Raw genomic sequence first — 21978 nt, 5'->3', positions numbered from 1 at the left:
ACAGGATGGATACCCAAAGTTACTTTATCTCCCCACAGAAGCTCAGCTCCCAAGTGCCAGGGTTAGGCCTCTCAGCTCAACGGCTGCTGGTGTTGAATTGGAGGTGGAAGTGGGCCGTGGGCTCATTGGTGTACACCACCTTGTCCAGGTAGTCCTTCCTGAAAGGCAAAGTTGGTGTGGACTCAAGGCCCCCGCCCTAGCCCTGACCCCAGCCTCCTCCCTCCTCTGTCTTCACTCACCGTGCTCGCTGCTCTCGTGCTAGCTGCTTGTTGTATGCGTCTAGGTCCCGCCGAAGCTTCTGTGCTCGGACCTGCTGCTCATGTTCCAGCTGGCAAGCGGCTTGAGCAGCCAGCTGCTCCTGGAGGGCCTGCTCAGCTTCCAGGCGCCGCTCAGCCTGCCGCCGGTGTTGGGCCTCAAGGCGCTGGCCAGCCTGCTCCTTCTGGATGGCAGCTATTTGCTCAGGGGTCATGCCCTTCCAGCGCTCCGGGATCACCCTGTGTGGGACTAAGGGGTTCGAGGAGACAGAAGGGTTCTCAGTCAGCATGTCACTGGTCAAATGATTGTAGATCTCGATGAGGTTGTCGTCCTGCTCCCTCTGCTGGGCCAGGCGTTGCTGTTCTCCTAACTCTATGGCCTAAGGGGGAAGGGAGACAGCTCAGGGTTAGGGTTTACCCCAAGGGAGCTGCTGAGACCCAGAGGACAGAATGCAGCCCCCAAATCAGCATCCCTGTCCAGACCCTCAAAGCCAGGGAACACCCTCCCCTAAACTAAAGCCCCTTCGGAGTGTGCTATATGGAAGCCTCCTGCAGCAGGGCTGCCCTTCTACCAACCCCAAGCAGCATCAAGCTGGCATGAGCCGGGGGCAGGGAGGAAGGAGAACTTCTGCAAGTTTGGATTTGAGTGTGCAGGCCTGGGGGAGAGGGGGAGCCACGGCACCTGAGCCCTGTTGTAATCAGCCACAGCGACATCCATGGCCTTTCGGCAGGCAGCTTCCAGATCCTCCAGGCGAGCTGCTTGCAGGTCCATCTCTATCCACTTCTGGCCATCCAGGATGTCTGCAGGGAGGAGGGAGTAATCCGTTGGTCACTTGGGGACCAGGGCAGCTGATCAGCCAACACAAATTTGGGGCAGGGCCCCGGCTTCAGCATCAGGGGCACAGAAATGAAAAACACCACAAAACCTCTCAAAGACTTAATGGAATAGGTGGCCGCTGAGCCTGTAGATGTGTGTCTAAAAGCTGAAAGTAGAATAGACAGCCTAGAAAGTAATAAGCTCCTATGTCAGTAGAGAGCTCCTATGTTTTCACAGTTGAGGAATCTGAGGCAGACAAAGGTGCAGTGACTTGGCCAGTTAGTGTCTGAGGTGGGATTTGAACACTGGGCCTGATTCCACGAACTATGGTGCCCCCAGCAGCCACATAGGTTCAGCTGAGCCTAAGGACAGCTAAGGAAACTGAGGCCCAAAGAGGGGCAAAGTAGCTTGTGGCCGTGGCCCTAATTCTGACACTTCATAGCCCTGTAACACTGGGTGAGTTACCTGCCAGCTCACAGCCTCAGTTTGCCTTTCTACCAAATGGGCATGATGCTAACTGCAATCATAACCCTCCAAACAGCCAGTGAGTGGATGGTGAGAGTTGGGCACTATATAGAGGCATGGGGCCCGGTTCTGCTGATGGCGCCTTGCCAAGATTCCACGGGCCAAGCTGGTGGAGAGAGAAGGAAAGGCCCTCCCCTATCTGATGGAAGGGGGCTGTGCCCCCTTAGATTAACTGTCCACAGCTGCCTGCTGTGGCACACTCACCCAAGTACTTCTCATCTCTCTTAGCCTGGCAGTGCTCCTTCTGCTGATGGCTCAATTCACGACGGGCCTGTTCCCGTTGTAGGTACTGGCGGGTAGCTTTGCCCAAGTCTTCCCCAGCAAAGAACTGCATGCTGGAGGGCCCATGGTGGTAGTCCAGGTCGCCCACTTGAGGTGGCTTCTCTTTCTGTAGTCTTGCTGGGTCATACAGGTCAAAGTCTTGACGGTCCTTGGGCTGCTGCTCCCACTCACGAAAGGCCTGCACCTGCCGAGCTACCTGCTGGGCATGCTGCAACTCCTCCTTCTCCAGCAGCTGGGCCACCAGGTCACACTGGACCCGGCTAGCATCTGGAAGGGGAGGGTTACTGGGGGTCAAGGGGACCAGGGCCCAGACCCTCCCTGTGCACCCCTTCTACGGCTCTTACCAAAGGCTGCCTCTCGAGCCCGCTCAACAGCTTCTAGCCTTTTCCGCTCCTGTGCTTGGCTCTTCAGGGCATCTGCATCCACCTGCCACAGATCATGGGGTGGTCCCACCCCTATGAACTGCTTGCCGGGACTTGGATAAGCCCTGTCCCACCCTCTACCTGCTTGGATGGGGTGGCCCAGGGCAGCTCCTTCCCTCCAGATAGCTTTGGGCCTTGGACAGAAAGGGAGGCAGCAGGGCAAAGAGTCACTGAAAAAGAGAGGCCTGGCTTCTATTCTGAGCTCTTCTACCTCCTGGCTGTGAGATGTCAGCCAAGCCACACTGAGCCTCAGCTCCCATCCCTCCAAAGGGGACAGAATTAGATACTGACCTGCTCTCAGGGGATGGGGGGGAGTGGCCCTGATTTCTAGTCCTGGGATAGCTTCACTTCTACCATCTTAGGGAAGCTCACCCCAATGACTCGGTTCCGAACATTAAAGATTCGGCTCTGCCTCTGTTTCTCCTGGTTCCTTCGGGCCTGGATGGCCACAGCCTGCTTCTGCTCTGGTTGGATGTCTACCTTATACATCCTGACTTGAGACTGAAAGATATAAGGAGAACTTGGCAACTCTTCTCCTAGCCCAGGAGCACATTCTCAAGCTTCTGGCTGCTTGAGATCAGAGAAGCTGCAAGGAGCCTTTGACATCACCTAGTCAATTCCCCAAACAGTAAACACCTACTATATGCCAAGCACAGAACAGATGAAACTGTCTGCCATTAAGGAACTGGAATTCTTTCAGGGGTCCCAACTTTTCTGTAGTGAGGAAATGCTGAGATTTCAGGAGGGACAGGGATGAGAAGTGTCTGGGGGCTCTCTCCAGGGATCAGCCTCACCCTTGTTTGTCCCCACCAAGAATGGGACTGCCTTAGGGGTGGCTAGGTGGCACAGTGAATAGAGCACCAGCCCTGGAGTCAGGAGAACCTGGGTTCGGATCCAGCCTCAGACACTTAACTGGAAACTAGCCATGTGACCTTGGACAACTCACTTAAACCTAATTGCCCTACAAAAAAAAAAAAAGAATGGGACTGCCTCTAGGGGAGGCACTGACTGTCTCTCTCTGCATCCTCAGGGCAGGTCCAGTGCCCTTAAGCTGCCCGAAGGCAGTGGCCCCTAAGGTGTGCTTTGAAGGGAGGTAGGTAGAATTGACACAGGCTTTGGGGCTTGTTGAGCTTTGCATGCCTTTGTGGCTATTAGTGGTACAAGGCAGGCCCCTAAGCCAAGAAGATGGCCCATGTAGACAGAGTGAGCAGTGGGCCCAGCATTGGGGGACCTGCCCTCTGTTTGGATTTGGAGAAGGATCAGCCCTGAGTCAAAAAAGAGAAGGAATGAGCCAAGGTAAAAGGGTGCAGTGAGCTAAGGCTGCAGAAGATGCCCAGGAATTCAGTAGGCTAATTCGGATGGGGCACTTTCATTTGAGTGCTGAGGTTGGAAGCCAGATTCACCTGGGGGAGTGAGGCCGGCACCTGGTGACTGTCCTCAATTGTGCCTCTCACGTTTTTTGTATCTTTTTTTTTAGCGTTAAGTAACTTGCTCAAGGTGACACGGCCAGTTATTTCTGGGTGTGGTGCTAAGTATTTGAGCCCGGATTGGATCCCCAGGTCATCCCGACACTGGAGCCGGTGCTCTTACTCGCTGAGCCACCTGGCCACCCCTTGTATCTTCTTTTAAGGCTTAGTTTAGGAGCAAACTTCTTAGTGAACCTTTGCCTAAAAACACTCTGAGTCCACTGTCTGTTTTACAGAGAAGGTAAAAGGGCTGAGCCCAAAGTCCGTCAGGAAGCAGTAGAGGGCACAGATCCATCTCCTGCCTCCAAACCCAGTGCTCTTGTCTCGGATTTGAAGCCTGGGGACTTGGGTTCAGATTCTGTCTTGGTCTGTGACAGCTTTTGTGGTGTTGGGCAAGCCCTCGGTTCCCTCCCCTAGCCCATGCCCCGCCGAGGGCCCTCGGCCTAGCGTCCCGTGATCTGCTTGAAAATGTTCCCGTGGGGTAAGGCATGGAGTGGAGAAGCTGGCAGCAATGGGGACCTGGTTGGAAGCTGGCCCCCAGGTAAGCAGTGACCCCGCGCGGGGTGGGGGTGGGGGGACAGCTTGCTTCTCTACTGTCCTCTGCCCACCCCCCCCCCCCCCCCCCCCGTTCGGCCTCGGAAGCCTTTGCCCATCCATACATCCCCTTCTCGGGACCCCCAGGCCAGCTCCCGTTCTTTCTTCCTGCTCTTCCCCGTGTGCTCGCCCTTAGGCCGTCCATCTGCTTGCCCCACCAACTCCCTTACCTCCCTAGTGGGCTTGCTCCGACGCCAAGGAAGGGTTTCCCTAGCGGCGAACGGAGACTAAGTGTCTCTCCGCTGCCATGGCAACGAGCAGGGGCCTGATGGCGCGTGCGTGTGCTCGGCCGGAGTTCCCCCCCCCCCCCGCCCCTTCTGGCCCGCCCGTCTAGCGCATGCGCGCCAAGAAGGCAAAGAGCCAGTTGAGTACTGTCCAAGAGAGAAGGGCCCTCGGCTTCGTCCTGCGCATTTGCGCACGCGCAAGACGAGAGCCGGTCTTGGACTCAGTCTTCAGAGCTTCGCCGATTCTTTACTTCCTGAATGCACACGCGCGTGGTTCCTCTCGCGCTGCTTCGTCGGCGGTCGAGATTGCCGGGCCTGTGTTAACGCGGGCTTTGCCGCCTCCATCGATCCCCGCTGCGTGGGCTCTCTGAAACTGCTCCTAATCGTGAACGCCAAGGCCCACGAAGGTCGGCAGATCACCGGGTCCTTTTTGGGGTTCGCCGTCATAACCGGACCCAACGGTTCAGGTAGGGCATCGAACGAGACGACCCCTGCCCGGAGTCGAAGATGGTCCGGCCCTCCGCCCTCCCGTTCCCCCCCCCCCCCGCGGGCCTGGCCTAGGTGGTACGTCCCGGCCGGCCGGAAGCGCCGCGAGAGGGCCCCGCCCCTTCCTCCTTCCTCCGCCCTTTCCTCCTCCCAAGTTCTGCGCCTGCTCGGAACAGCGGAGGGGGACTCTGCGGCAGCCCAGTTAGGGGGTCTTCGGGGGATACTGGGAGCACACTTGGATTTTGTTAAGGAAATGACTCTTATGGTACTCGCGGTCCCCGGGCGGAAATGGGCCGGGGGGAAGGGCTGGCTCTCCCCAGGAGGCCGCCACGTTTTTCGCGCTCTTTGGGCTCCCTTCTCCCCAGAAATGAAGTAGAGAGTTGCCCAAGGCCCCATGCTGACCTGGGTCAAGGGATCTGGGGGCCTTGACTCCCCATCCACATCCAGCACCCCCAGAAAGCTTCCCCTTTGCAGGCGGATCCTGCCTGGTATTTGGTTCCGCTATGACGATAGTAGGATCCCTACTCCCCCTTGCTCCTTTTCCTCTTCTCCCTCCCCCCTTCCTTGCACTGGCTGCAACGTTCTTCCCAGGTGCTCTCTGACTGAGTGGCTGGTCTCCAATCAGGTTACTGATCTTTGGGCTTCTTCGCAGCCACAAACTCCATGGCCCCCTGTCAGTGGCAGGGCACTTGCCTTGAGGGCCCCAGCGCCACAGCACCCTCTTCCCTGTTCCCATATTCCAGGCTCCTCCTGCCTTACCTGCAACACCAGGAAGTTGAGAGCCTTGTTGAGGTTTTCCCCAGATCCACTGTGGAGCTCTCCAGAAGCCGGATAGGGCTGGAAGGAGCTCATTGGCCAACTGGGTCCCCATCCACAGCCTTACCAACAATTAATGAGTAAGATGGGCTCCCCTTGAAGACTCCTAAAGAGGCCAAATCTCCCACCTTGAATTGTCAGTGGGAAAGGCTGAGGAAGACACCCGGTGCCTTAGGGTTCAAGCTCTTCCAGCTGGGTGAGAGTGATAGCCACAGTGAGGTGGAGAGCACCCTGGCAGATCAATATGGCCAAGGTGGAAACTGAGCTGAAAAAGAAGAAAGTGATAGAATCAGAGGAGAAAGGAAGAGATCAGGTGAGCCCAGAGAGGGGAGAGGAACACCTGAAGTCAGGGCCCTTTGGGCCTCAAGCATTAGAGGGATGCCTATATCTCTGGACCTATTGCTTTCTCTATAAAGGCTCTGTCCTGTCTTGTTCATTCTCTCTCATTCTCTGTATCTGTCTCTTTAGAACACAGGTGTGTGTGTATGCATGCACATGTGCCTACACATATACCCCAAAGACCTGAAAAATTAACCCTGAATATATGCCCTGGGTACGACATGCCACATGTGTGGGCTAGACACTTAAGGATTTGGGGAACTTAACAGGAGGAAGAAGTAATTGTGGTTTGGAGGTTGTGGGGGATATACAGAATGGAGAAATAACCTGAAGCTGGGTGCCTTCTCCCCCGAAATGTCCTACTGGCATCTCTGAAGTGCTGAAGGTAGAGGAAAATGGGCTGAGTTGGCTTCCTCTTGAAGCCGAGCTAGCTGGCCCACAGTAGGGGGAAAAGCATTGGGAGAGCACCTACTATGTGCCATACACTGTGCTGCACAAATAAGATCTCATTTGATCCTCACATAACTCTGGGAGGTTACAGGGTCATTCACCCCCCCCCCAGGTACCTCATTGGGCAAGAAGAGGCAAGTCAGGCTGGGCCCCAGGGACAGAAACAGAAGCCCTTCACACAAGGTTCTCCCTTGGCCTGCCTTGGTGCTGTCTGGATCCTCCCCTAGCCTTGCAATCATCTTCTCAAAGGACTCTTTGCTACTTCTCCATTTTAGAAGTCAGGTGGTCCCTGGCATCCATCTGGAGCTCATGCCATTCTGCCCTCTCACCCCTGTTGAGGGAGTGACTCCCAGCAACTGTCCAACATTTATGCCTGGGAAATCAAAATTGATTATATTGATTATTGATTCGAGGACCTAAAGGGGAAGACTCCTGGATTGGGAGGCAGCTTCCTGCATATCTGCTTCTATCTGAGTATGGCTTTGTTACCCCATTCCCCCATCCCATCCCTCTGCTATGACCAGGTTAAGAACTTGGGGGTTCTTTTGAGGTACCTCCCCCCTCCAAAAAGTGGGGCCAGACAGGGTGCTAGGGTTCAATGCTTTCTGGGAGGAGAAGCTAGGGCTTAGCCCAACCCAGCTGCCTTGGTGGTACCAGGGAGGCCAGGGTTCACCTTTTGCCTCTGCCACCTGGGCCCAGAGCTAGTAGGATGCTTGGACCAAAGAGATCGAGAAGGAGAGGAATGCTTTGAACAACAGAAATTGACTGGGCGTACATTTTGACCCCTGACCTGAAGAGCATTTGTGACAAGTGTCAGGAAACATCATCCTGGTTCTTCTGGGCTGAGGAGGGCCAGACCAGAAGCCATGATTGGCCTTGAAAATTTGTGAGTTTTTTCTTCCCTATCTTTAGTCCTGCTCCTCCAGTGCTTGAGGGTCTCCAGAGCTAGCCAAAAAGGCAGATCAAAAAGGAACTTTGATAGTCTGAGAAGAGAATGGGGCCTCCAGAGTGAGCGTGTTTCCAGGGCCTATGGGGGCAAGAAGTCACTGGCTTCTTTTTGCTTTCAGTTTTTTTCTCTCCTCCAGCAAGGGGACTATGTTATCAAGGTGCAGATGTCCGGCTTCACCAGATACCCAGATGCCAGCCCTTTGTGTGGACAGCAGAGCTGAAGAAAGCAGACCTGGAGTTGGGAAAAGGAGAGGGTACCAGGGGCTTCTGGCCTTGTCAGTCTCATTTGGCAGAGAATCCTGGCCTTTATGCTGAAATCTCATGAGTGGGCCATCCCTGTTATGACGTGGGGTGGAAGGAGCCTATGGCCTCCTTGAAGGTCATGTATAACCTGAAATAAAGTTGGAAATCTTTCTTCTAGATGGAATCCAATGTCAGTTTCATTCATAGCTGTCCAAAAATAAGAGGCAGTGGGTAGTTCTCCATATCTAACCCTGAGGTTTCCAAGGAGAGGGCCTGATAACCACCTGGAAGGAAGACAAATTCCCATATGGACAGGCCTTGTACTCAGTCTCAGAGTTCCCTTCGTTAATCAGCAAGATTCTCAGACCATGAGGGGAGGTAGCACATCCTAGGCCCCAGTCAGCTCTGAGCTATTGGCCTTGGCCTCCTGAGCCCTGGGCTATAACCTGAGAAGGAGGTGGGAGATGGGAAGACCTAGAGGCCCTAGTACCTTCTAAGCCCCAACAGCCTGGATCCAGGTAGATTAAGGAAGCTGCCTGGGGCCTACAGGGCAGAAGGGAGTTGCCTTCCCAGGCTTCCTCTCAAGCACTCTGCCTTTGTTCTTCCCATTGCCTAGTCCTCAACCAGGGAATCAGAAAACCTTGAAAGTTTCTCCTTGTGGATTTGGAGTTTGAAGATCCAGGACTGGCTCCCTGATAGGAGCGAGGCTAGGATTCTACCAGATTGCTGTCTAAAGCCCTTTGTCCCTTTCTAAGGGCACAGCGAGTTAGGTGGGGGGCGGGGGAGGGGGACGGAGCACGAAGGAGCCAGGCCCATAGCTTTTCTTGCTAGGCTGAGGGCCCAGTGGTGGGGTTCAGGAAATGAGATATGAGGCCTCCCTGTCTGGCACGTGCAGGGTTAATAATCCCTTTCTGCCAAGTTCTTTGGAACCCATTGTCATGGGAACCAGTTTGGCAGCCTAGCCAGTGTTCAGAGCTAAGGTGGGGGTTGGAGGGCCTGCTTGGCAGGCTGGCAGGCAGGCGGATGGGCAGGCAGTGGGTGGCTTCAGGCTTCTCTAGGGCCTGTGAGCTGGAGCTCTTCTGCCCAGCCCTGCCCAACCCAGGACTACAGAACACAACATTGCTGCCAGGCCACAGTCACAACCTCAGTAAGGTTGGTAGTCCTGGGGCAGAATCTCAGAACACACTGAATGACCAAGAAAGGGTTTCACAGAGCTTGGGGAAGGCTGAGCCTAGATTGGTACCATACTTGGCTCTTTTCCTGGTGATTTCCTGCTTATATCTTGTTCAGTGCTATTACAGCCTTCAAGTAACAGACCTTAGGCCTTCCTGTTGTCTTCTGGGCCTTGTTATCCTTCACAGCTCCATCCTGGCTTCACCCCCAGTAGCCTTCCCTGCTCTGGGCCAAAATCACTTACTCAACTCCCTGGAACCCACCCGAAAGCCAGCAGCATTGCTGCCCCCCACCCCCCACAGAGCTGGCTGTGTGGGCAGGCAGGCAGGCTATGATTCCAGGAGGGAGGCTCTCATGCCTACACACACACACATGCACATGCTTGTGTGTGTGTGTGTGACTAGGGGGGTGAGAGGGGAGGCAAAGCTGCTGCTGGGCAGCCTCATGCCCAGAAGAGCCTTAGCTTTAGGAGAGGAGGAAGCTGCTCAGTTGTTTGGACCTGGCCCTTCTCAAGCTGTGCTGACCTTTCATCCCCATATCACAGCAGGTCACACCCATTATGCCCAGCTATCTGGATCTCTGGCAAATTTCCCTGCCCCCTTTTCTTAGTGTCCCCCAACCACCACCACCCCCTACCTAGAGTTCATATGAGTCTCCTCTGCTAGAGAGGACATCAGAGGTCAAGTCCAACCCTCTCACTAGACAAATGGGAAACTGAGGCCCTGAGTGAGGTTAAGAGACTTACCCAAGGTCAGAGAGCTAGGAAGAGGTGGATTTGTGTTCTGGTGTCTTTGGGGACCCTGGACTGAGAAGGCAAGCAGGCAGGTCTGTGCCCCGAATTCCAAGGAGGGAATCTGAGGTAGGGAAGATGGAAGGGTCTGAAAGCTGCCATTGGCTTTACTCCCAGCTGTTTTGAGGACCTCCAGAGAGGCAGAAATACAAGGGGGAGAGAGGGAATAAACATTTGTATAGAACCTACTATATGCCAGGCACTGCCAAAACACTTTTATGGATATCTTTCTTGATCCTTACCTTTGGAAGTAGGTACTAATATTATCCTTATCTTAGAGTTGAGGAAACTGAAGTAGGCAGAGGGTGAAGTGTCTAAATCTGAATTTGAACTCAGATTTCTTGGCCCCTGGCCCAATGCCAGTGCTAGAGCAGGAGGGAACTAGAATTAAGGAACTGATCACTTGGGAAAAGGTACATTCCTCCAGCACACTGGACAGACATGACTTCAGTGTCTACACTTTGACAGGCACTAGACACCTCAAGAAAGCCAGGAAACAGACTCTGGCCTCCAAGAGCTTCCACTCTCTGCCATTTGCCCTCTAATCAATGTATGTGCAGAGTAGTGTGGTGCATGGGAAAGGGGAATGCAAAGATGGAAATAGTCAATAGGCCATGAAGTTCATGAAGAGGTCACTGAAGGCAGGGGGAAGAGCTTGTATTTGGCTGTAGGGACACCATGGAGTCACTTGAAGCTCCTGGAGCAAGGAAATGGCCTTGAGAAGATGATTTTGGCAGCTGTGTGGGGACTGAATTGGAAGAACCATAGGAGAAATGATGAAACTCTGAACTAGGCCATGTGAGTGGAGAGAAGGGGTGCAAGAAATGTAGAACTTGGGAGAGGGGGATGATTGTGGTTACAAATCCAGGTAGGAATAGTGAGGTTTGGTGGGAAAAGATCATGAATTCTGTTTTGGACATGTGAAGTTGGAGATGTCCAGCAGGAAGTTGTTAATGTACAGTTGGAGCTCAAGAGGAAACTGACAACTGCTTCCAGCACACATGTGTGTACACACACATATATACACAACTGCACACACATATACATGCATACATACATACTCGCGCACACGCACAAAGTGCCCAGGACAGCATTGGGATGCCTATGGTTAGAGGGCAGTGAAGGGGGCAGAGAAGGAGCAGTCAAGAGAGGATGAGAGCCAGGAAGAGGAGAGGGTGGGTAGCTGCAGACAAGTCCTGCAGGATGGGGATGATAGTTGATTAGACTAAGCAACATTTCTATAGTGCTTCACACACATTATCTGCCTTGATACACCTCACAGTAACTCTAATAGGTAGATATTATTGTTATAGATGAGGAAACTGAGTCTGAGAGAGGGTGACAGCTGAGAAAAGGCTATCACATTTATCTATTAAGAAGAGACCATTCATAACCTTGGACAAATCAGTTTCAGTTAAGTGATGAGGTCAGAATTAGCCAGATTGTGAGGGGTTGAGAAGTGAGTGGGAGGTGAGAAAGTGGAGGCACCAAGTGTAGACAGCTTTTTCTAGGAGTTTGGCTGAGGAAGGAGGAGACTGAAGTTGGGGTGGGGGGTGGGGACAATCCAAAGGTGGAGATGGCCTTGGTGAGGAGAAGAGTAACATCATTTTGTAGAGACTGGAGCAAAGAGGAGAGAGATGGGAGTGGGGGGTGATGGCACGGGAGTTTGGAGTTCAGCTGGGTCCCAATTGATGTCAACAGTGAATGCTATGAAGTGGGCCCACATGTTTGAATCTATACTGTTCAAAGTTGTGATTGTGTAAAATATGGTCATTTGTTCCAGCCCAGTGGAATTTGAATACTGTGACCATAGGATTCATTGTTTGCACGAATTGGGAGCTGGCTGTCCAAAGTGGGAAAGAAGAGGGCAATTTAGGTTTGTGTCCTAGGGCTGGAGGGCAGACCAGGAAGAGGAGAGAGTGATGGAGGGCCTGGAGGTTTCAGGGAGGAGGCATAAGGCTAGTAGGCATGAAGCAGAGGGAGAGATGGAAGGGTAGAAAGTCAGGGTCACAGAGGAACAATCTGGGGGTCAGGAGTGGAGAGGACAGATGTCGGAAATACGGACTGGGAGGGTTAGGGAGAAGGCAGAATTGAGAAGGACGCTGAGCCTGAGAACAGAGGTGACTGCAAGGGTTGGGGTTGGGCCATCACCAGAAATAAGGAAACCCAGAGGAAGGAAAGAGGACTGGCTTCGGTTTCACCACGTTGGGTTTGAGATGCTATCTACAGAACATCCAAGAGATGTCCCACAGGCACTTAGTTGGTGATGTGGAACAGGGCCTCAGGAGGGAGATTAGCACCCCATAGAGAGAGAGAGGTGAGACTTGAACCCATGGGAGCCAAGGATGTTACCAAGTGAGAGAGTGCTAAGAGAGAGAGAGATTTGGGAGGAGTCTAGCTGTGGATGATGATCAAGCAAAGGAAACCAAGGAGGGCCAGCCACCAGGAAAGAGGCTCTCATCCATCCATTGATTCACTGGCCCATTTACTAAGACAAACATATGCTGCCTACAAGACTGAGCTGACAAACCAGATTACAGTGTAATTGGGAATTATTTAACAAAATTAAAAAATACAATTGGGTGGCCCCAGAGTCAGGAGGACCCTGAGTTTGGTTCAGCCTCAGACACTTAACACCCACACACAAAAACTAGCCCTGTAACCTTGGGCAAGTTACTTAACCCCAATTGCCCCCCAAAAGGCAAAAAAAACCCCAACAATAATGCAATTGAATGTGGTTTTCTAAGTCACTGTGCAGCCCCCAGGGATTCTTCTGTGCAGTTTCATGGGTCCTGGCTCTAGTCAAGTTGGACACTACCAGGTGATTTGGTTAAGCCCTTTTTTCAGCTCTCTGCCAGTCTTTGGTTCTGGGGTCCTGCCAGTAGAGGGAGATGGAGATCGCTAGCTGAGGGTGCACGCAGCCCAATAGCTCCCACCTCCTGGAAGGGGAGGGGTGTAAATCGAAGTGGGAAGGAGAGATCTGCAGGTGAAGGACTTGGGGAAGATCTAGGGGGAGGGGAATGGGGGCTTGGCAGGAGCTGAGAGGAAGAGGCAGGGCCTGGGCCTCCTGCTGTCCTCTGGTTTGGGACTCACTAAAGGGGAAAAGTGGGGGACAGATCCCCTTTCTGGCCTTCCTCCTCTCCTGTAGATCTCTCATCAGCCTCAGGGCAAATCTCTCCTTCTGTCTGCCTGTTGGGGGTGGGGCTTTGCCCTCCCAGGGCTTGTCGATTCCCCACGTGAGGCTTCAGAGATGGTTGGAGTTGAGTCAACCCATTGCACAGTGCCCTATGAACTGCCCAGGGTTTCTCCCTGATACACTGCCCCCCTTCCCAGGGATTCCAGGGGACCCCAATGTTGTCCCCATCTTCAAAGGAAGGGGTGAGAGGAGGGATGGAAGGTGGAGGAAAAAGTGGGGACCAGGGCTGGGAAGGAGCTCAAGGGTGCTGGGCAGTGTGATGAGGGGAGGTGGAGAATGGGTCTGGCCTGGCTCTCTGAACAGACCAGGAAGGGTGAGATGGACCTGGAGAACTTAGGACCGGGGGAGCTGGACTTATGGGGGGGGGGCTAGATTGGGGTGAAGCAGGAGGAGGAGGAGGAAGAGGGAGGCAGGGAGGTGAAACAGCTATCCAGGAAGCTGGTGGAAGTCCATGGGCGGATTCTGTCTCTCTTAGCTCTGTGTTCATCAGTCTGTCTGTCTCTCCCTCTCCTCTGCTTTCCACTCTCTTTCTTCCTGTGGTTTCAGAGTAATGTGGGAGTTTGGTCTTTGGTGGAGGGACCGACCCCAAGGCTTGGCTCAGAGCTTCGGGAAGCAAAGCCTTCTCCCCCCCCCCCCCCCCCGCTCCCTGACAGCTAGGTGGTGGAGCTGGGCTAGAATCAGGAGCCTGCCTTTGTGACAGGCAGTGGGTAACCCCACCCCCATTAGGGGCCCTCAGGATAGCTCGCTAATTAGCAGATTAAACACCGATCTCTCCTTCCCTCTTGAGGGACTGACGCTTTGGCTCTCAAAGCATCTCTGCCAGCTCCTCTGGGGAAACTGAGGCCCATTTCCCACCAGCATCACTGCTCTGGGCCATTATAGCTTCCTTTGCCAAGAAACTCATCACTGGCAAATGTCATTATCCCGCCAGACTGAACGTGTCTCGGTCCCCACATCTCCTCAGTTCCCCTGCAGCTCCGACCTGCCCCTCTGGTGGCCCTAGGCTCCAGAGCACAGTCTTCTCCCCTTTTCCTAACAGCCCCAAGGCGGGGGTGGGAGGAACTTTGGGGATTTCTCCATTAGGCTCCGGACTGGCCTTCTCCCCTCCCTTCAGTTTCTTTCAACATCAGATTGGAAGCCTCTTGAGGGCTGGGATTGTCTTTGTTTTCACTTGTATCACAGCGCGTGGCCCCGTAGTAGGTGCTAATAAAGGTTTCTTGACTGACTCATTGGCTAAGGTCCCAAAGCCAAGGGCTCCCCCCCAGGCCAGGTCCCCCTTGGTCCACTCTTGTCTCTCTCCAGCCAGCACTTGGTCGTTTGGAAGGGCCTAGCTGTTCCAACGTGCTTTCCTAGGCTGAGCAAAGGCCAGGTGGGGAAGGGGGTCTCTAGGAGTGGACGCTTTATCCCTGGTTTCAATCCAGTCTCATCAGGCTGCAAAATCTGCCCCCCTCCTCACCTGACCAGGATCCCAAGCCCCAGCTTGGGAGACAGGGTGGGCCGCGGGGAAGCCTGGGAGAGCTCTGGTGGCAGAGAAGCCTGAGTCGGCCAAGGAATGGGAAGATAGTGGCTGGTCCCACCTTCCCGAGGGTCGCCGGGGAGATGGAGGAGAGTCTGGCCAGCCCTCCCAGTCCGTCCAACTTTTCCTCCCCTCCAGTCCCTTTGCCGACTTGGGGAGGAATCCATGATACTCAGACTGAGGGGAAAGAGAGAAGAGGAAGGAGGAGGTGAAAAAGGGAGAAGGGAGACCAGAGAGGAGGAGGAGCAAAGGATCGGGAAAGTGGGAGAGAGGGAGAGGGAAGGGGCGGGGCCAGAAGTGGGCGGACCCGCGGATCGCTGGCCAGCTTTGCTGAGGGAGAGCACCGCCCCACCTGGCCGGGCCCCGGGGCGCTGCACCCCACGTCCTGCGTTCGGCGCTCGGGGCAGGCCCGACAGAGGGAGGGAGGGATGTACGGATGCACGGAGGAGGGCCGAGAAAGTGGGAGGGAGGCGGAGCTAGCCGAGGGCAGCAGGGGAGGTGGGCCCAGGGGCGGGCACTGTCCCGGCCGGGGCGGGCCCAGGGGCGGGCTTGGTCTGGGCACTGCGCAGTGACTCCGCAGCGGTGCCGGAGCCCGAACCCGAGCAGGGAGCCGGAGCCCAGGCCAGCTCCTTGGGGCCGATCGCTCATTCGCTTGGTCCTCCTTCCCTCCTCCCCCCATCCGCTCCCCAGGTCCAGCTGTCGCCCCCTCTTCCTCCTCCTCCCTCTCTCCTTTTCCTCTGTCCCCCCCCATCCTCCTGTCAGCCCCCCTCCCCGGGCCTGCAGCCCCCGTGCGCGCCCGCGGCCCCCGGCGGCCCCCTCCCCCCGGGCCGGCACCAGCGCCAGCGCCGGGCCCTGGGGGGGGAGGACGGAGAGGAGGAGGCGGCCGAGGCAGCTGCCTCTGGGGGCTGTGGCCCGAAGCCCCGGGCGCCCGCAGCGGGGCCCCCATGGACGAGTCGGGGGGCGGCGCGGGGGGGGCCGCCGGGGAGAGCCCCAGCCGCGCCGTGGAATACCTGCTGGAGCTCAATAACATCATCGAAGGGCAGCAGCAGCTGCTGGAGACGCAGCGAAGGCGCATCGAGGAGCTGGAGGGCCAAGTGGACCGGCTGAGTCGGGAGAACCGAGACCTGCGCGCCGGCGCCGCGGCCGCGGCCGGAGCGGGGCCCCTGCAGGCCCGGGAGAGCCCCTACCAGAACCTGCGAGACACCCAGCGCCTGCACCTGCGCCGCGAGCCTCGGCCGGGCCACCCGGGCCACCCTCACCGGGCGCCGCCGCCGCCGCCCATCGCCGGCAAGGCGCCCTACGCGGCCCGGGGAGAGCACCCCCACCACCGAGGGGAGCAGCAGAGAGACGGGCCTTTCAGCGGCGCCCCTTGTCATCTGCACCACGAACGCGCCGTCCGGGATTGCCCGGGCAGCCGCCACCACCCCTGCGAGGAGCCCTCTCCATACCCGGGAGGGGGAGGCGGAGGGGCCCGGGGGGAGCAGCCTCCCCCGCCGCCGCAGCAGCCCCCCCAGGCGCCGCAGCAGCCCCCGCAGCAACAGCAGCCCCCCCAGGCGCCGCAGCAGCCCCCCCAGGCGCAGCCACCGCCGCCGCCCCCGCCGCAGCAGCCCCAGCAGCCGCCCCGGGGCCAGATGAGCCGAGGGGCCTCCAGGAGCTCCAGTCCGGGGGCGGGCGGGGGCCACAGCACCAGCGGAAGCACGAGCCCAGCTACGACGCTTCGGAGAAAGTAAGGCAGGCCCGCGGAGTCGGGTGTGGGTCAGGGGCTCCATGGGTCTCTTGTGTGGGTCTGGGGGGTGGTGCGGGGGAGAGGTCTGTTCCTGCGCGTGTGGGCACGTGGGAACTCTCCGAGAGCTGTCCCATCCAGCTCGGGAGCTAGCTGCCACACAGGCCCGCGCTGACGTGGATGTTCGCGTGGCCCCCACCTCGGGACCCTCTTCGTGGACCCCGGCATAGTCGCCCGGGGGCTCGGCTCGGGCACCGCTCTCTCCTCGGACAGTCTTGAGTTCACCCCCAGGGCTCTGCCCTTGATCCAGTCCTGCAAAGGGAGGAGCCCAGGGGCCCATTCAGACTGGCCTCGACAGCTCAGCTCTCCTCCTCCTCTCCAACTCCTTTTTCCCAGCTAAAGAGGCTTTGGGGCCCCATTTTGCTGGAGTCAGGAAACCTGCTGCTTAGGTGCCTTTTGGCAAGTTACTTTCCCTTTCTGAGACTCAGTTTCCCTGTCAGTAAAATGAGGGGGATTGGACTTCGTGACCTCTGAGGTCTCTTTCAGTTCTCAATCTAGGGAGGGAGGCTGAATCCTCAGCTTTGAGCCCCCTGGGAGTCCTGCAGGAAGGGCGGATAAAGGATTGGAAACTGGCCATCCCCACCCCCTCCTCTCAGGTGCTCCCTGGGAGCCCATGTCTTCTTTCTCCTAAGTGTCTCCTAGACACTCTGGGACGACTTGCCAGTTTCCTCCTTTGCTGGGAGTAGGGAAGATCTGTTCTGGGAGTGGGAGTTATGGTCCCTTTAGGGCCTTCTCCATCTGGCCTGGTAGAAGCCAAAGGTTAAGGCCTCTCTTGACCCCAACTTCCTCTTTTTGGTCTGTGTGTCTCTGGTTATATGGGTCTGTCTTTCTGAGACTGAGTAGAAGGAAGGTTATACCAGCTGAGCTCAAATGGGTATTTAGAGATTATTACCCACAGGTATGTCTTGATGGCAAAGCAGGGGAAGTGTTGATGTGATGATGGGAGGGAAGTGGATTCCACCAGCCCAGGTTAAAATAAGAAAGGGGGCGTAGCTTTTCTGGGGCTTCTCAGATGAACTGGTGCCCTAGGCTCCCCCAGCTCTGGTCTTATCTGCTCTTTGAAGTTGGCTAAACTTCTCTGTTGGACCTGCCACTTCCCCCTTCCTCTGGCCAGTCAGGCTTGTGAGGGGGACCCTTTAATCATCTAACCCTGGAGGGCTTCTTTGGTCTTGTCCCACTCAACCTCCCTGGACTTGCCTGGCCTTGCCTGGCCTTTTCATGTCCTTCCCAGAACAGGGCTGGGGGTCAGGAAGCCTTTTGCTTCGGGGAATCTACCTGCCATTACAATGCTAGCCCAGTGAGGCTAGACAGCCACCCCTCAGGTGGCACTTTTGGGGCTTCCAGGCCAATAGGGTCCACAGTTACAGTTCTCTGTACTGGTCAACCCCTATCTTGAGGACTACATCTAATATTTAGAGGAAGTAACTTTTTTTTTCTTTTGCATTTTCTAGGTTTTATTCAAAATGCATGTTGATTTTAAGTGCATATTCATTTCCCAATAATTCCCCCCACAGTACCTTCTCTTAGAAAAGGAAAACAGAGAGACCTGCTCTGACAGAATATGTAACATTAACAGGGTCACCATGAGTCCTCCTGTCTTTTTCTCCTTTCTTTTTGATGCTGTTGACTATTGCATAGTACTGTGCAATTCTGATTGGGGGTTCCTGGGTATGTTAACCATGGAAATATTAGTTAGATGATGATGATAATTATGTGTTCATATAAATCCTCCCAGCCTTTCTCAGAATTCCTCATATCACTGTTTCTTGTGGCACAACAACATTCAATTACCTTCACATGCACACTTTTGGTCGGCCATTCCCCAGTGACTGCAGAAAGAGCTACTACAAATATTTGGGTCCATATAGGGCCTTTCTTTCTGGCTTTGGTTTCCTTGGGCTAAATGCTTAGCAGAGAGATTGTGGGTAAAAGGCAAGAACAGCTTAGTCACTTGACTAGGGAGGCCGCAGTTTTAGAAACTAGCTCCTTGGAAGCTGTGGAGTGACCTGGGAACACCTGGCCAGAGAAGGGCAAGCAAGTGGCAGAGTGGGAAGGGTCCTCCCTGGCTGGGGAGGCAGGCAGTTGTTCCCTTTAGGAATGTCATCTTCGGTCTAAAGCCCCTCTAACACCCTGTAAACCTCAGAGTTGGAGCCTGGGTTAAGCACTTCCTTCAAATACCTGGGATACATAGACCACTTATGGAAAAGAGAGGCATAGTTTTCCTGCTATGGGCTGGTCCTGCTGACCTGTGGCCAAAGAACTGACTCAATTAGGGGCAGGGATTGTTTGGGTGATGAGTCTGCTGAAGACAAAATGTCTCAAGAGAACCTAGCAAATAGATTTGTGTTTCTCTCTGAAGTGTTGAGCTGAGGTCAATTGCACTGTCATTAGGGAGCCTGTAACATAGTAGGTGCTTAATAAATGTTCATGGAACAACTGACGGGCAGACCAATCCATCGGCTCAGTGGCGGAAGCAGTTTCAACCCCAGACTTTCGATACCACTTCTTGGAGCAGAGCTAGCTAACAATGGATACCCACTGGAAGTGTTTGAGCAGAAGCATTTGGGGAGGTGTGAGTTCTGGCATGGAGGAGGATGAGAAAGGCAGAGAAAGCAGAGGTGACCTTGGGCTCTTTCCCTCTTTGCTCCTTTGTTTCTCCATCTGCAAAATGTGGGGAAGAGTTAGACCACATCATAGATTCCTTCTGTCTCTGCTAGAGGTGGGAGTCTGGGGTGATCCTCTGTCAGCAGATCAGACCGCACCCCTTTTGTCCTGCTCAACTTCAGCGACAGGGTCCTGGCAATTTGAGAAAGACCTCAGAGGTTATTGCAGCCACTCTCCCACTGGGTGTAAGTGCCATAGATTTAGAACCAGAGGAATCTTGGAAGTGGTCATTTTGCAAGCCTGGAAATTCCACTGGAATGCCAGTGCCCTGCCCATGGGTCACTCCCCCTCTCCTTGGACCCCTTGAGTGGCCCCACAGGAAGTGCAGGGCCATGGGGAGGGGGCTAAGCTGACATGTTCTCCTGCTCTTTCTTCCTCCAGTACATATTGCTCTTGGACTCTAGGCCCTTGACAGGAGGAGAGGTAGTCCTGTTGCCGGCACCAAGTGTGGGGCTTGCCGGGGGAGGCTAGAGGCTGCTTAGATAGGGAATGGGGAGCCCCAGTGGTTCCTGGGAATCTAAGCCAAGATGAACTCCATTTTGGGCTATTTTAGGCTGACACACAGGACATTGGAGTTGGAAGACACCTTATGGGTCCTTCTCATTGGACTGAAGATAAAATCGAGGCCCGTCAAGGGATTTAGCATTAAAGAATTGTCAGAGCTAGAAGAAACCTTAGCAAACATCTCATCACTTCGACACCTCTGTTTAACAGATGGTGAAGATGGAGCCCCAAGAGGGGGAGCGTCATTGCCCAGGTGGCCAGGCAAGTGGGCCTTAAAGAATGTGAAGCTGTCTCATATCCCCTTCCCCCTGGTTGGGCCACTTCACGTGGTAGCCCACTGCTGGGCCTCCCAGGTGCACGTGGGCAGCTTGCAGGCCTGCCGCACTATTCCTGTTACATAATTTTCCTCAGTGGCAGGCAAGTCTGTTCCCTCCGGAAAGGAAGCCAAGGAAAGGGAGCTGGTGTGCAGGCGGCAAGTCGGGAGGTTCCAGGAAGGAGGCGGTTTGCGCCTCAGTGGGGGCCAGGGAGAGATATGGGGAGGAGCTGGCCATGGACCAAATGTGCAGAGACAGAACTCAGAGCCTTCCACGTGTCTCAGGTCTTTACTTGAAATTCTAAATTAGGTGGGGCTGGCGGCCCAGTTGAGGAGATGTGCCTGCCTTCCCAGATGGGGCTGAGAAGCCTGCTGGACTCCTGGGCTCCAGCCTCCCTGCTGCCACCTAGTGGCGGCATCTTGGGAAAGCTACCTGCCATGTGGGAGCCTTGGGGGCTCCTGGGGGATCTTTTGAGCCTAGGAGTTCCAAGCAGTAGTTGGGCTGAAGCAGCTAGGGAGCGCCACAGTGCACAGAGGCAGGAAAATCTGAGTTCAGATTCTATTTCAGACACTTGCTAGTCACTTCACTTCTGCCTCCCTCAGTTTACTTAACTGTAAAATGGGGGTTATAATCTCCTAGGGGTGTTGTGTGGACAAAATGAGATGGCACAGTTCCTGGCACCTAGAAAGGTTATCTAAGTGTTTGCACTGAGTCTGGCATCGATATGGTGAGCCCCAGGAAGGGGCGAAAGCCAAGCCAAATGGAAGCCCGCCATAGGGCGCTGGAGCCAGGGAGGTTGGGATTGCCATTTGTAGAGGTAAGAAACTTGTGCACATAGCAGCGTACCAAATGATGATGAAGAGCCCAGAAAGGTCAAGGGACTTGTCCCAGTTTACATAAATTCAGCTCAGCCTCCTTATTTGACAGAAGGGAAACAGAGACAGGAAACAGAGCTCAAGTCCTCCAATCTGTCTGGAGTCAAGGTTCTCTGAGCCCACTTTTCTTTCTCCTCCTCCTTCTCCTCCCTCTGTCCATCAGGCCTGAGGATTCCTCTTTCTGCTCAATGTGCCAAGGGCCCATATTGTCCCAGTGGCCCTTGGGCTGGCTTTGTCCAGATCCCCACTGCTTTCCCAATTTGCAAATCTGGACCCCGTGACTCCCAGTCTCTGCCTTAGTCATGGGGGGATGGGGCGGGGCAGCTTCCTTTCAGAAGAATTGAATTACACATATGTGGTAGGGAGGAGGGTGGACCATGGGGTGAAGGGAGGTAGAAGTGAGAGTGGTTTCATGCTTGAAGGATGGACCAGGGAAGAGGAGAAGGAAACAAACACCTACACTGCCTTAGGACTGGCGCATGAGCTGGGAAAGGAATAGGGAGGCGGCTGGATGCCTCTCTTCATCCTTCTTCTACCTATCATTGACTCTGCAAGTATTGGGTTGGGGGCAGCCTTCTTCCACTCCCCCTTCCCAGCCCCCAAAGCTCTTCTTCCTGGGCAACTTCTGGGAAGGGAGAGGCTCCAGCCAGGATGCCTTCTAGTGAATTCCCATGTGATCAAGGGCCAGGGCACTGGGGCCTTGTGGCCAGGTGGGCGGGACCATGGGGCCCTTTGCCTGCATTTCGTCCTCTGGACAGTGAGAGAGTTGGGCTCTGTGCTCTCTAAGCTCTTTTCTTATCTGTCCATTATGGATTTTTTCAAATAAATTTTGATAGGTATTGCTTATTTTTGCCTCACCCACATCTCCCGATATAGCCTTCCCCACCTATCAGAGAGAGCTGTTCCTTATAACAGAGAATAAAAATGGCCCAAGAAAATCAAGCCCCATATTCTCTATAGCTTCACATAGAACTTCACCTCTTCACAGAGATGCCTTCGCCTCTCTCTCCATTAGCAGGACAAACTGTTTCAATGGGAGGTTTGCTGCCTTGGACTCTTTAGGGTTCAGTTTTTCCATCCCAAGAATGAATTTGTGAAAGTCCCTTCCAACTCGGGAAGACAGTGATCTTTGTTTGAGAGAGAGACACAGAGAGAGAGACACAGAGAGAGAGAGACAGAGAGAGAGACAGATAGAGAGAGAGAGACAGATAGAGAGAGAGAGACAGATAGAGAGAGACAGAGAGAGAGAGAGAGAGAGAGAGAGAGAGAGAGAGAGAGAGACAGAGAGAGAGAGAGA

General features: G+C 54.8%; 3 protein-coding genes across 6 annotated transcripts in view; 2 read left to right on the top strand and 1 right to left on the bottom strand.

The window, feature by feature from the left end:
* Window positions 1-6: 6 nt before the first annotated feature.
* Window positions 7-4667, bottom strand: RIBC1 (RIB43A domain with coiled-coils 1). 2 transcript variants are annotated; one of them, XM_069108237.1, is made up of 7 exons: window positions 4531-4667; window positions 2673-2801; window positions 2223-2304; window positions 1801-2145; window positions 937-1055; window positions 240-634; window positions 7-158 (listed from the first exon to the last, which is right to left on the bottom strand). In XM_069108237.1, the coding sequence occupies exons 2-7, from the start codon at window positions 2787-2789 to the stop codon at window positions 77-79; spliced, it is 1140 nt and encodes a 379-aa protein (XP_068964338.1). In that variant the 5' UTR covers window positions 2790-2801; window positions 4531-4667; the 3' UTR covers window positions 7-76. The 2 variants fall into 2 exon arrangements, with proteins under 2 accessions (XP_068964338.1, XP_068964339.1); XM_069108238.1 differs by lacking the exon at window positions 4531-4667 and having other exon boundaries at window positions 2673-4320.
* LOC138177205 (uncharacterized) lies at window positions 4235-8043 on the top strand. The gene is made up of 3 exons (XM_069108266.1): window positions 4235-4307; window positions 4593-5051; window positions 7761-8043. The coding sequence occupies exons 1-3, from the start codon at window positions 4235-4237 to the stop codon at window positions 7946-7948; spliced, it is 720 nt and encodes a 239-aa protein (XP_068964367.1). The 3' UTR covers window positions 7949-8043.
* A 7400-nt stretch (window positions 8044-15443) lies between these two features.
* The window catches only part of IQSEC2 (IQ motif and Sec7 domain ArfGEF 2), a 33913-nt gene continuing 27378 nt past the window's right edge, over window positions 15444-21978 (top strand). For all 3 annotated transcript variants that reach the window (XM_069108232.1, XM_069108234.1, XM_069108233.1), the window contains exon 1: window positions 15444-16267. In XM_069108232.1, coding sequence (XP_068964333.1) covers window positions 15486-16267 — 782 coding nt within the window. In that variant the 5' untranslated portion in view covers window positions 15444-15485. The remainder of the gene's footprint in view (window positions 16268-21978) is intronic.

The sequence above is a fragment of the Petaurus breviceps genome, unplaced genomic scaffold (genome assembly GCF_028583685.1).
Source record: "Petaurus breviceps papuanus isolate PSGF00001 unplaced genomic scaffold, PetGlider_PUasm1.0 90333, whole genome shotgun sequence".
NCBI classification, from domain to species: Eukaryota; Metazoa; Chordata; class Mammalia; order Diprotodontia; family Petauridae; genus Petaurus; species Petaurus breviceps.
Note: the sequence above shows the minus strand (reverse complement) of the source record. Positions and strands in the feature narration are given on the sequence as shown.

Excerpts from the sequence above, each read along its gene's own strand:
- RIBC1 (XM_069108237.1), bottom strand. The coding sequence starts at position 2,789 with ATGTATAAGGTAGACATCCAACCAGAGCAGAAGCAGGCTGTGGCCATC. Across the intron at positions 2,146-2,222 it reads GGCTCGAGAGGCAGCCTTTG|ATGCTAGCCGGGTCCAGTGT; the intron begins GTAAGAGCCGTA and ends CTCCCCTTCCAG. Across the intron at positions 159-239 it reads GCACGAGAGCAGCGAGCACG|GAAGGACTACCTGGACAAGG; the intron begins GTGAGTGAAGAC and ends TTTGCCTTTCAG.
- LOC138177205 (XM_069108266.1), top strand. The coding sequence starts at position 4,235 with ATGTTCCCGTGGGGTAAGGCATGGAGTGGAGAAGCTGGCAGCAATGGG. Across the intron at positions 4,308-4,592 it reads GGTTGGAAGCTGGCCCCCAG|TGTCTCTCCGCTGCCATGGC; the intron begins GTAAGCAGTGAC and ends ACGGAGACTAAG. Across the intron at positions 5,052-7,760 it reads AACCGGACCCAACGGTTCAG|CAAGGGGACTATGTTATCAA; the intron begins GTAGGGCATCGA and ends TCTCTCCTCCAG.